The following is a 12,009-nucleotide window of genomic DNA, read 5'->3' as shown; positions in this document are numbered from 1 at the left end:
GATAGGGGGGTTAGTCCTATCCGGGGGGGAGGGTATTCTGGGCTCCCACGGCCCGTACGATGAGGGGGGGCCTCCCACACCCACCGGACACGAGAATCCCGCTGGATGTCAACCCAGAATTCAGAGCCTGAGCTCCGGTCTCTGCCCCCCCGGGACTGTCTGGAGCACCGGTCTCCACTCCCCGGGACTGTCTGGAGCACCGGTCTCCACTCCCCGGGACTGTCTGGAGCACCGGTCTCCGCTCCCCGGGACCGTCTGGAGCTCCGGTCTCCGCTCCCCGGGACTGTCTGGCGCTCCGGTCTCCGCTCCCCGGGACTGTCTGGAGCTCCGGTCTCCGCTCCCCGGGACCGTCTGGAGCTCCGGTCTCCGCTCCCCGGGACTGTCTGGAGCTCCGGTCTCCGCTCCCCGGGACCGTCTGGAGCTCCGGTCTCCGCTCCCCGGGACTGTCTGGAGCTCCGGTCTCCGCTCCCCGGGACTGTCTGGAGCTCCGGTCTCCGCTCCCCGGGACTGTCTGGAGCTCCGGTCTCCGCTCCCCGGGACCGTCTGGAGCTCCGGTCTCCACTCCCCGGGACTGTCTGGAGCTCCGGTCTCCGCTCCCCGGGACTGTCTGGAGCTCCGGTCTCCACTCCCCGGGACTGTCTGGAGCTCCGGTCTCCGCTCCCCGGGACCGTCTGGAGCTCCGGCCTCCGCTCCCCGGGACTGTCTGGAGCTCCGGTCTCCGCTCCCCAGGACTGTCTGGAGCTCCGGTCTCCGCTCCCCGGGACTGTCTGGAGCTCCGGTCTCTACTCCCCGGGACTGTCTGGAGCTCCAGTCTCCACTCCCCGGGACTGTCTGGGGCTCCGGTCTCCACTCCCCGGGACTGTCTGGAGCTCCGGTCTCCGCTCCCCGGGACTGTCTGGAGCTCCGGTCTCCGCTCCCCGGGACTGTCTGGAGCTCCGGTCTCTACTCCCCGGGACTGTCTGGAGCTCCAGTCTCCACTCCCCGGGACTGTCTGGAGCTCCGGTCTCCGCTCCCCGGGACTGCCTGGAGCTCCGGTCTCTACTCCCCGGGACTGTCTGGAGCTCCAGTCTCCGCTCCCCGGGACTGTCTGGAGCTCCGGTCTCCGCTCCCCGGGACTGTCTGGAGCTCCGGTCTCCGCTCCCCGGTACCGTCTGGATCTCCGGTCTCCACTCCCCGGGACTGCCTGGAGCTCCAGTCTCTACTCCCCGGGACTGTCTGGGGATCCGGTCTCCACTCCCCGGGACTGTCTGGATCTCCGGTCTCCGCTCCCCGGGACCGTCTGGAGCTCCGGTCTCCGCTCCCCGGGACCGTCTGGAGCTCCGGTCTCCGCTCCCCGGGACTGTCTGGAGCTCCGGTCTCCGCTCCCCGGGACCGTCTGGAGCTCCGGTCTCCGCTCCCCGGGACTGTCTGGAGTGGGGTTCGAACCCTGAACCTTTGGACTCCAAGATGGGAAATGCTACTCTTGGAAGCAAGGAGTGACAGAATATAACAAACCCATCAAGTGAGAGGCAGAACTCCCATGAGCAGCACTTGTGAGAGTGCGTAGTGTGGACTCTTTCTCGTGGGGTGGGAATTGCTGGTTGGGTTGCCTTTATTGCCCGTCCCTTGTAGCCCTGCGAAGTTAGTGGTGGACCGTCTTCTTGAGCCGCTCGATGTTTTCCAACTGAGAGGCTTGCTGCACTTCTAAGAGCATTAAGAGTCAACCATGTGTGTGAGACTGGAGTCACCTATAGGCCCAGACCGGGTAAGGACGGCAGGTTTCCTTCCCTAAAGGACATCAGTGAACCAGTTGGGTTTTTACGACAATCCAATAGTTCTCATGGTCACTTTCCTGGTGCCTGTTCACAGATTACCAGATTTATTGAATTCAATTTCACAAATTGCCGTGGTGGGATTTGAACCTCTGCATCATACGGAGTTTACTCTCCAATAATTTGCCGCGCTCTGTTTACACTGGATGCGGTTTTAATTTTCTTTCCTGGTTAAACATTTACAAAAGAAACAACAAAGTGTTGAAAATCGACTCATTTCGCGAGTGCAGCGACAATTGCACCAGTAAAATGGCAGATGGTTCCCACCAGGGAAGGAAGATTCATTGAAGATTTGAAATGTCCGATCGGTGCGGACACGATGGGCCGAATGGCCTCCTTCTGTGCCGTAAATTTTCTACGATCTCCGCCTTGTGTGCGGTTCTGCCGGGTGAATAAACGAGAGGGGGAACAAAAGAACATAAGAGATAGGAGCAGGAGTAGGCCAATCGGCCCCTCGAGCCTGCTCCGCCATTCAATAAGATCATGGCTGATCTGATCCTAACCTCAAATCTAAAATCATGTCCAATTTCCTGCCCGCTCCCCATAACCCCTAATTCCCTTTACTTCTAGGAAACTGTCGATTTCTGTTTTAAATTTATTTAATGATGGAGCTTCCACAGCTTCCTGGGGCAGCAAATTCCACAGACCTACCACCCTCTGAGTGAAGAAGTTTCTCCTCATCTCAGTTTTGAAAGAGCAGCCCCTTATTCTAAGATTATGCCCCCTAGTTCTAGTTTCACCCATCCTTGGGACCATCCTTACCGCATCCACCCGATCAAGCCCCTTCACAATCTTATATGTTTCAATAAGATCGCCTCTCATTCTTCTGAACTCCAATGAGTAGAGTCCCAATCTACTCAACCTCTCCTCATATGTCCACCCCCTCATCCCCGGGATTAACCGAGTGAACCTTCTTTGTACGATTGGCCTACTCCTGCTCCTATTTCTTATGTTCTTAAGAGGACCGATGGGGGGATGTAAAGGCAGCCCGGGTGAACGGGAGGGTTACTCTGCCCACCCCTGGTGTCCTCACACCCATCTCCACACTTTGGCTCAGCAGAGAATGAAGTCCACGCAGAGACCCTGACCAGCAGCCTCAGTGGCACAAACACGATGGGTGAAGGTCTAAGCATCAGGAGCGATGGTCATTCAGCAGTACCTCAATCACGGAATGCCGCTGCATTGCACAAAAGAGGGCAATCAACGGCCAGCATGGGTTGATTGGCTGCACTGCGGAGAAGGAGGCCATTTGGCCCATCGTATCTGTGCCAGCCCTTTGCTCCGGCGCAGATACGATTCTATATCTGCAGGCACTGGAAGACTTACCTGGGAAATTACCGTCCCAGGCCCGTGCCATCTGCTGCATGGGCGCCAGCCGCTATGAAGCACAACGCTGGCACATCCCACCCCCCCACCTCCTTTCGGGGGCCTCCTGCTGGAATGCCGACCTATTGCCGACTCTCCACACGGTGCCCCACAGCGGCAAAAGGGGCCGTTATCCCCACAAAGACCCTTCTGCAGAACCACCTCCACCGCACCAACCGCCAGGCAGGAGCACGTGCCCTGGGCGGCACCGTCCGGTGCCCGCGGGCTCGATTTTGTGCCTTTTCGGCGGACTCACCTTCACCCGCTTTTGATCTCTCCCCTCCCCTTCTCCCCCTCGCCCCCCTCTCCCTTTCCTCCTATCACATCCATCTTTTCCTGAACAGCTTAAGTCTTTACCCAGAGAGCGGTGAGAATGTGGAACTCGCTCCCACAAGGAGTAGTTGAGGTGAATAGTGTAGATGGATTTAGGGGGAAGCTCGATAAACACACGAGGGAGAAAGGAATAGAAGGACAGGGGGATAGGGTGAGATGAAGTAGGGAGGGAGGAGGCTCGTGTGGAGCATAGACCTGTTGGGCCGAATGGCCTGTTTCTGTGCTGTGCATTCTATGTAATTCTTTGAGAGTCCCTCACATTTTGAATCCAATCCCATGTTTCCCCATTCCCTCGGAAGGGATGGGATGGACTTTTTGCCCTTTTAAAGGCAGTTCGGAAACTCCGCGAAATGGCGGAGACCCATCTTTAAAGGTGATTGGCAAAAGAACCAAAGGCGACATGAGGAAAAACTTTTTTACCCAGCGAGTGGTTAGGATCTGGAATGCACTGCCCGAGGGGGTGGTGGAGGCAGATTCAATCATGGCCTTCAAAAGGGAACTGGATAAGTACTTGAAGGGAAAAAATCTGCAGGGCTACGGGATAAGGTGGGGGAGTGGGACTAGCTGGATTGCTCTTGCAGAGATATGGCACGGGCTCGATGGGCCAAATGGCCTCCTTCCGTGCTGTAAACTTTCTATGATTCTATGTTTCTCTGTCGTTTCTACGGGGGCTCGTCTATTCCTTCCTGTCAGAGTTACGGTGAGACACGGGCGGACTCCCCGAGGGATTTCAAGGCCAATGTCCATTAGAAATTACTTACGACTGTCCATATTTAGACTGTTACAATGAGCTCATTTTTAATCCAGCACCAACCACAACAACCCAAGGAACGGGACCATCAAAACCACCGAATAAACCTCCAGGGACTGGACCAACCACCACTGGGGCATCGACTCCGTCAAAGGCCCCTCCAACAGGTACACAAAGCAGCACCACCCAGTTGCCTGGACCCCCAGGATCAACGACAGCGAAGCCCCCCGCACCCGAGAGTGGGCCCACAACAGGTAGGAGAGCAAGGCCGAGTCGTGCAGCCTCCCACCGACTCTTGAAATAGGGTACAGTAGCATGGTAGGAACATAGGAACAGGAGTAGGCCATTCAGCCCCTCGTGCCTGCTCCGCCATTTGATAAGATCATGGCTGATCTGTGATCTAACTCCATATACCTGCCTTTGGCCCATATCCCTTAATACCTTTGGTTGCCAAAAAGCTACCTATCTCACATTTAAAATTTAGCAATTGAGCTAGTATCAATTGCCGTTTGCGGAAGAGAGTTCCAAACTTCTACCACCCTTTGTGTGTAGAAATGTTTTCTAATCTCGCTCCTGGAAGGTCTGGCTCTAATTTTTAGACTGTGCCCCCTACTCCTAGAATCCCCAACCAGCGGAAATAGTTTCTCTCTATCCACCCTATCCGTTCCCCTTAATATCTTATAAACTTCGATCAGATCACCCCTTAACCTTCGAAACTCCAGAGAATACAACCCCAATTTGTGTAATCTCTCCTCGTAACTTAACCCTTGAAGTCCGGGTATCATTCTAGTAAACCTACGCTGCACTCCCTCCAAGGCCAATATGTCCTTCCGAAGGTGCAGTGCCCAGAACTGCTCACAGTACTCCAGGTGCGGTCTAACCAGGGTTTTGTATAGCTGCAGCATAACTTCTGCCCCCTTGTACTCTAGTCCTCTAGATATAAAGGCCAGCATTCCCATTAGCCTTATTGATTATTTTCTGCACCTGTTCATGACACTTCAATGATCTATGCACCTGAACCCCTAAGTCCCTTTGGACATCCACTGTTTTTAACTTTTTACCATTTAGAAAGTACCCTGTTCTATCCTTTTTTGATCCAAAGTGGGTGACCTCACATTTGTCTACATTGAATTCCATTTGCCACAGTTTTGCCCATTCACCTAATCTATCAATATCGCTTTGTAATTTTATGTTTTCATCTACACTGCTTACAATGCCACCAATCTTTGTGTCATCGGCAAACTTAGATATGAGACTTTCTATGCCTTCATCTAAATCATTCATAAATATTGTGAATAATTGAGGCCCCAAGACAGATCCCTGCGGGACTCCACTAGTCACATCCTGCCAATGTGAGTACCTTCCCATTATCCCTACTCTCTGTCGCCTTTCGCTCAGCCAACTTCCTAACCAAGTCCGTACTTTTCCCTCGATTCCATGGGCTTCTATCTTAGCTAACAGTCTCTTATGTGGGACCTTATCAAATACCTTCTGGAAGTCCATATAAATAACATCCATTGACATTCCCCTGGCCACTACTTTAGTCACCTCTTCAAAAAATTCAATCCGGTTTGTCAGGCACGACCTACCTTTCACAAATCCATGCTGGCTCTCTCTGATTAACTGAAAATTCTCGAGGTGTTCAGTCACCCTATCCTTAATTATAGACTCCAGCATTTTCCCCACAACAGATGTTAGGCTAACTGGTCTATAATTCCCTGGTTTCCCTCTCTCTCCTTTCTTAAAAAGCGGAGTGACATGTGCAATTTTCCAATCTAGAGGGACAGTTCCTGAATCTAGAGAACTTTGAAAGATTATAGTTAGGGCATCTGCAATGTGCTCACCTACTTCCTTTAAAACCCTGGGATGGAAACCATCTGGTCCTGGGGATTTGTCACTCTTTAGTGCTATTTTTTTCTTCATTACTGTTGCTTTGCTTATGTTAATTTTATTGAGTCCCTGTCCCCGATTCAATATAAGTTTTCTTGGGATTTCTGGCATGCTATCCTCTTTTTCTGCAGTAAATACTGATGCAAAGTAATTGTTCAACATGTCCGCCATTTCCCCATTGTCAATGACAATATCCCCACTTTCAGTTTTTAAGGGGCCAACACTGCTCCTGACCACCCTCTTTTTCCTAATGTAACTATAAAAGTTCTTTGTATTGGTTTTGATATCCCTTGCGAGTTTCTTTTCATACTCTCTTTTTGTAGCTCTTACTATCCGTTTTGTGACCCTTTGTTGATCTTTGTATCTTTCCCATTCGCCAGGATCTGTGCCATTTTTTGCCTTTTTGTCTGCCCTTTCCTTCTGTCTTATACTCTCCCTTACCTCTTTAGTTGTCCATGGCTGTTTTACCAGATCCGTTTGAGTCTCTCCCCACCGCCTACATCTCAGAGCAGCTCGAGATGGGCAATAACTGTGACCTTGCCAATATGACCCACATCCTGTGATAATGCACACAGTGATTCCGACAGTTCTTCTCTCCATTCCCCCCTCCCCGAGTCTAGTCCAGTTGAAGAGTTAGCATTGGCAGAATAGGCCGCATGGCCTCCATCTGTGCTGTCATTTCTATGATTAGTAATTGCATCAAATTTCTACACGGTTAACAGCCTGACAAATGACGGTAATGAGCTGCCCCCCGACACATGAAGCTGAGACACAAGTCTCCGGAGTGGGACTTGAACCCACGAGCGTTCTCACTCAGAGGTGAGAGAGTTCCACCCACTGAGCCGTGGCTGACACGACAAAGGTGTAAGATGGACAAGGGCAGCAGGTGCATGGGAACACCACCACCTGCACGTTCCCCTCCAAGTCACAAACCATCCCGACTTGGAAATATATCGCCGTTCCTTCATCGTCGCTGGGTCAAAATCTTGGAACTCCCTTCCTAACAGCACTGTGGGAGAACCTTCACCACACGGACTGCAGCGGTTCAAGAAGGCGGCTCACCACCACCTTCTCAAGGGGCAATTAGGGATGGGCAATAAATGCCGGCCTCGCCAGCGATGCCCACATCCCGAGAAAATTTTTTAAAAATCTATACCACTTATCCCCATATAACTGACAATATCCTCTCCTCTTAGGAACTTGTCAAGTTCCCCATTCAAAGGACTGTAGCGTTCCTGTCCTCACACATGACCAGCTCATGGAAGCCAGTCTTTTTCTTGCCTCATGTTTCCCCCGAGGCCTCATCCTGCTCTACTTGGAAATTTGAACCTTTAGTAATAAACCTCCTCTTCTCCAGAGAAAACTTTGCCCTTTCCCACACCTGAGGTTACTGATTACCTCCGGCGCTGGGCGTATTTCGAACGCAGATTGTGTACCTGATCAGTTGAAGCGTCAGAATAAAACTGCCATCGTTATGTTTTGAAATATTGCTTCATTGGCTGGTCCGAAAACTTTGCTCTCTGAGCAATGTGTGTGAAATAAAAACGGCCAAGCCTATTGGACATTGACCCTGACGTGGACCTTCTGATGGGCTGGTCATGGATCAAAACTTGCTGAAGTGTTTCAGCTGTTAAAGTTTTATTTTTTGCTTTCTATTACCTGAGAGGAGTTGAAATAGGAACATAGGAACAGGAGTAGGCCATTCAGCCCCTCGTGCCTGCTCCGCCATTTGATAAGATCATGGCTGATCTGTGATCTAACTCCATATACCTGCCTTTGGCCCATATCCCTTAATACCTTTGGTTGCCAAAAAGCTATCTATCTCAGATTTAAATTTAGCAATTGAGCTAGTATCAATTGCCGTTTGCGGAAGAGAGTTCCAAACTTCTACCACCCTTTGTGTGTAGAAATGTTTTCTAATCTCGCTCCTGAAAGGTCTGGCTCTAATTTTTAGACTGTGCCCCCTACTCCTAGAATCCCCAACCAGCGGAAATAGTTTCTCTCTATCCACCCTATCCGTTCCCCTTAATATCTTATAAACTTCGATCAGATCACCCCTTAACCTTCGAAACTCCAGAGAATACAACCCCAATTTGTGTAATCTCTCCTCGTAACTTAACCCTTGAAGTCCGGGTATCATTCTAGTAAACCTACGCTGCACTCCCTCCAAGGCCAGTATGTCCTTCCGAAGGTGCGGTGCCCAGAACTGCTCACAGTACTCCAGGTGCGGTCTAACCAGGGATTTCACAAAACCATGAACATTTTCAGGGAGAATGTGCTTGTAATTTTAAACAGAGAACAAGGAGGAAATCTTGCCCCACGGTTACAAAAAGCTAATTTCTGCTTCAGGTGGTAAGGACACGGCCCAGTTTCTGATCGAGTGATACTTGATGGCCATGAGGGTAAAACAATTCCCTTGCTGGTGATAGCAGCGACACACTCTTATCATTAAAGGGACAGTACAGAGTGATTACAAGTGAGTTGGTCCCTTAGCCCGACTGACCCATGTCCTGACGCTGGTGCGGAGGCCACGTTTCTGCGTGTGGGCTCCAGGCACGTTTCTCAACCTCTTCTTGGACTCCCGCCTGTGTCACGTATTATTTTGGAAAGCGAATATGTAATTGCATTTTAATAAGAAATAGGAGCAGGAGTAGGCCAATCGGCCCCTCGAGCCTGCTCCGCCATTCAATAAGATCATGGCTGATCTGATCCTAACCTCAAATCTAAAGAGCACCAGAAGTAGGAGCAGGACCCGGCCACTCAGCCCCTGGGCCCTCTGCGCCACCCACAGGGCCTTGAACGATCCAAACTCAGCTTCATGTCCAATTTCCTGCCCGCTCCCCGTAACCCCTAATTCCCTTTACTTCTAGGAAACTGTCGATTTCTGTTTTAAATTTATTTAATGATGTAGCTTCCACAGCTTCCTGGGGCAGCAAATTCCACAGACCTACTACCCTCTGAGTGAAGAAGTTTCTCCTCATCTCAGTTTTGAAAGAACAGCCCCTTATTCTAAGATTATGCCCCCTAGTTCTAGTTTCACCCATCCTTGGGAACATCCTTACGGCATCCACCCGATCAAGCCCCTTCACAATCTTATATGTTTCAATAAGATCGCCTCTCATTCTTCTGAACTCCAATGAGTAGAGTCCCAATCCACTCAACCTCTCCTCATATGTCCGCCCCCTCATCCCCGGGATTAACCGAGTGAACCTTCTTTGTACTGCCTCGAGAGCAAGTATGTCTTTTCTTAAGTGTGGAGACCAAAACTGTATGCAGCATTCCAGGTGCCCAGGAAATATAGGAAATAATCTGTGTTCTGAGAGACTGAGGAAAGAGGGAGAAAGAGGGAGAGAGAAAACTGATCTCTGAGCCTGAGGGAGAAGATTGAGGTGTTACTGGTGGACCTCCCGCACTGGGTGCTGTGCACGTCACCAATCGAGCTCTGTAAGGACATTCTGATCTGAGATGGTTTTCCTCCTTCAAAACCCTTCTGGATCAGGCATGCGACAGGCCTCAGGTTCTCTTGTTCCACTGTGGCCTGGATCCTCCAGCTCTCCCCAGGTACCCTGCTGGTGCCTGATTAACACTTTGTTACTTGGTCTCTCTTTCATCTGTAAATCAGCCAATGGAGGCCTCACTGGGGAAGTTATTTGTTCCCCTTTCGCCGATGGTTATGTTTTTTGTCAAACATCTGCTTTGAAACGGAGAGGGGTCATTGGCCGTTTCCCGAGTGGAACTCCAACCTTCAATCGGCTATAAATTGATTGATTGTTGAATGCTAACATTACTTACCTTCTGTTCAATTACCTTGGAGTAAGTGAGAGACTTCAGTTACGTGGAGAGACTGGAGAAGCTGGGGTTGTTCTCCTTAGAGCAGAGAAGGTTAAGGGGGAGATTTAATCGAGGTGTTCAAAATCATGAGGGGTTTTGATAGAGTAAATAAGGAGAGACTGTTTCCAGTGGCAGGAGGGTCGGTGACCAGAGGGCACAGATTTAATATCATTGGCAAAAGAACCAGAGGGGATAAGCAGAACTTTTTTTACGCAGCGAGTTGTTCTGATCTGGAACGCGCTGCCTGAAAGGGCGGTGGAAGCAGATTCAATAATAACTTTCGAAAGGGAATTGGATAAATACCTGAAGGGAGAAAATTTGCTGGGCTGTGGGGAAAGAGCAGAGGGGAGTGGGACTAATTGGATAGCTCTTTCAAAGAACCAGCACAGGCACGATGGGCCGAATGGCCGCTTCCTGTGCTGGAAGATTCTTTGCTTTCCCGGCTGTTAAAATGAGCTCATTTTTAATCCAGCGCCAACAACCGTGAGAACAACAACAACCCATGGAACGGGACCATCAAAACCACCGACTGAACCTCCAGGGACTGGACCAACCACTACTGGGGCATCGACTCCGTCAAAGGCCCCTCCAACAGGTACACAAAGCAGCACCGCCCGGTTACCTGGACCCCCAGGATCAACGACGGCGAAGCCCCCCGCACCCGAGAGTGGGCCCACAACAACGACACCTCATGTCAGTGGATCAACATCTACAGCTGTCCCTGGGCCACCAGGGCCAATACCAACGGCATCCAACAAACCTCCCAATGGACCAGGAACAGGACCACCAACAAGTAAGCCAGCCGGCGTCAGCCAGCGCCAACTCCCCCACAGTCACGGATATGGTGATCACCACAACAGAGGGCTATTCCCTGACACTTTCTGTTCACACCTGATCACACTCGAAAACCCTTGCATGGATTTTAATTACTATCTACTAATGGAAATCTCTCTGATCTTAGCGTGGCCTGGATCTCAAGGCCCGTCTCTCTCGTCTCTCTCACGGCCCGTCTCTCTCGCGGCCCGTCTCTCTCGCGGCCCGTCTCTCTCACGGCCCGTCTGTCTCACGGCCCGTCTCTCTCACGGCCCGTCTGTCTCACGGCCCGTCTCTCTCACGGCCCGTCTGTCTCACGGCCCGTCTCTCTCACGGCCCGTCTGACTCACGGCCAGTATCTCTCACGGCCCGTCTCTCTCGCGGCCCGTCTCTCTCACGGCCCGTCTGACTCACGGCCAGTATCTCTCACGGCCCGTCTGTCTCACGGCCCGTCTCTCTCGCGGCCAGTCTCTCTCGCGGCCCGTCTCTCTCGCGGCCCGTCTCTCTCGCGGCCCGTCTCTCTCGCGGCCCGTCTCTCTCGCGGCCCGTCTCTCTCGCGGCCCGTCTCTCTCGCCTCCCATCTAAAAATGCTGAGTGTTCATGTCCAATCGTAAGAATTGTTCGAACAGGAGTGTGATAACGGCAGATCAACGCAGCTGATGTGAATCCCATGCCCTCCAGGTGGGTGCATAACACGTGGTGAGATATCGGCCGCTCATTATACGCAGCGAGGGGGTGTATTAGGGGAAGCTGATTCCCTATCACCCGCTTTGCACCCCCTGCCGGAGGTGAATTTCTCCCCCAACATGTCGTGTCTGCTATTTAATTCTGGGGTTAACCGTTTACCTTAAATTGTTAGAGGCAGCACTGAAATAGTGGATGGGGAGATGTCACACAAACACACGAAATGTGTGTCCGGGGACATCACAAACAGCAATTGATCTAAATCCTGAACCTTCGTCTCTTTATCACCGTGTTGATCATTGGTTTGCTTTCCGATGACCTTTGATCACTTTAATATTTGCTTGCTGCTATTCCATGTTAATCTTTAAATGCTGTGGGTGCTTCCACGATCGAAGGGGCAACTCACTGTTAATTGTGGTGTCACTGTCGGTGGGTGTCTGGTTTTGACTTTCATAGAACCCGAACGATGACTGAGATAGATCTCTTACATTTGTCCCACCTTCCAGGACAAGGCACCCCATCCACCACCCT

General features: G+C 51.3%; 1 protein-coding gene across 4 annotated transcripts in view; it reads left to right on the top strand.

Moving 5' to 3' along the window:
- LOC137328099 (cadherin-related family member 5-like) overlaps positions 1-12,009 on the top strand; it is an 84,773-nt gene that overhangs the window by 53,102 nt on the left and 19,662 nt on the right. Inside the window, exons 13-14 of one of the 4 annotated variants that reach the window (XM_067994275.1) lie at positions 4,317-4,514; positions 10,454-10,576. In XM_067994275.1, coding sequence (XP_067850376.1) covers positions 4,317-4,514; positions 10,454-10,576 — 321 coding nt within the window. Of the gene's footprint in view, positions 1-4,316; positions 4,515-10,453; positions 10,775-12,009 lie in introns of all 4 variants that reach the window. The other 3 variants (XM_067994274.1, XM_067994276.1, XM_067994278.1) reach the window with 3 other exon arrangements.

The sequence above is a fragment of the Heptranchias perlo genome, chromosome 12 (assembly GCF_035084215.1).
Source record: "Heptranchias perlo isolate sHepPer1 chromosome 12, sHepPer1.hap1, whole genome shotgun sequence".
In the NCBI taxonomy this organism is placed as follows: Eukaryota; Metazoa; Chordata; class Chondrichthyes; order Hexanchiformes; family Hexanchidae; genus Heptranchias; species Heptranchias perlo.
Note: the sequence above shows the minus strand (reverse complement) of the source record. Positions and strands in the feature narration are given on the sequence as shown.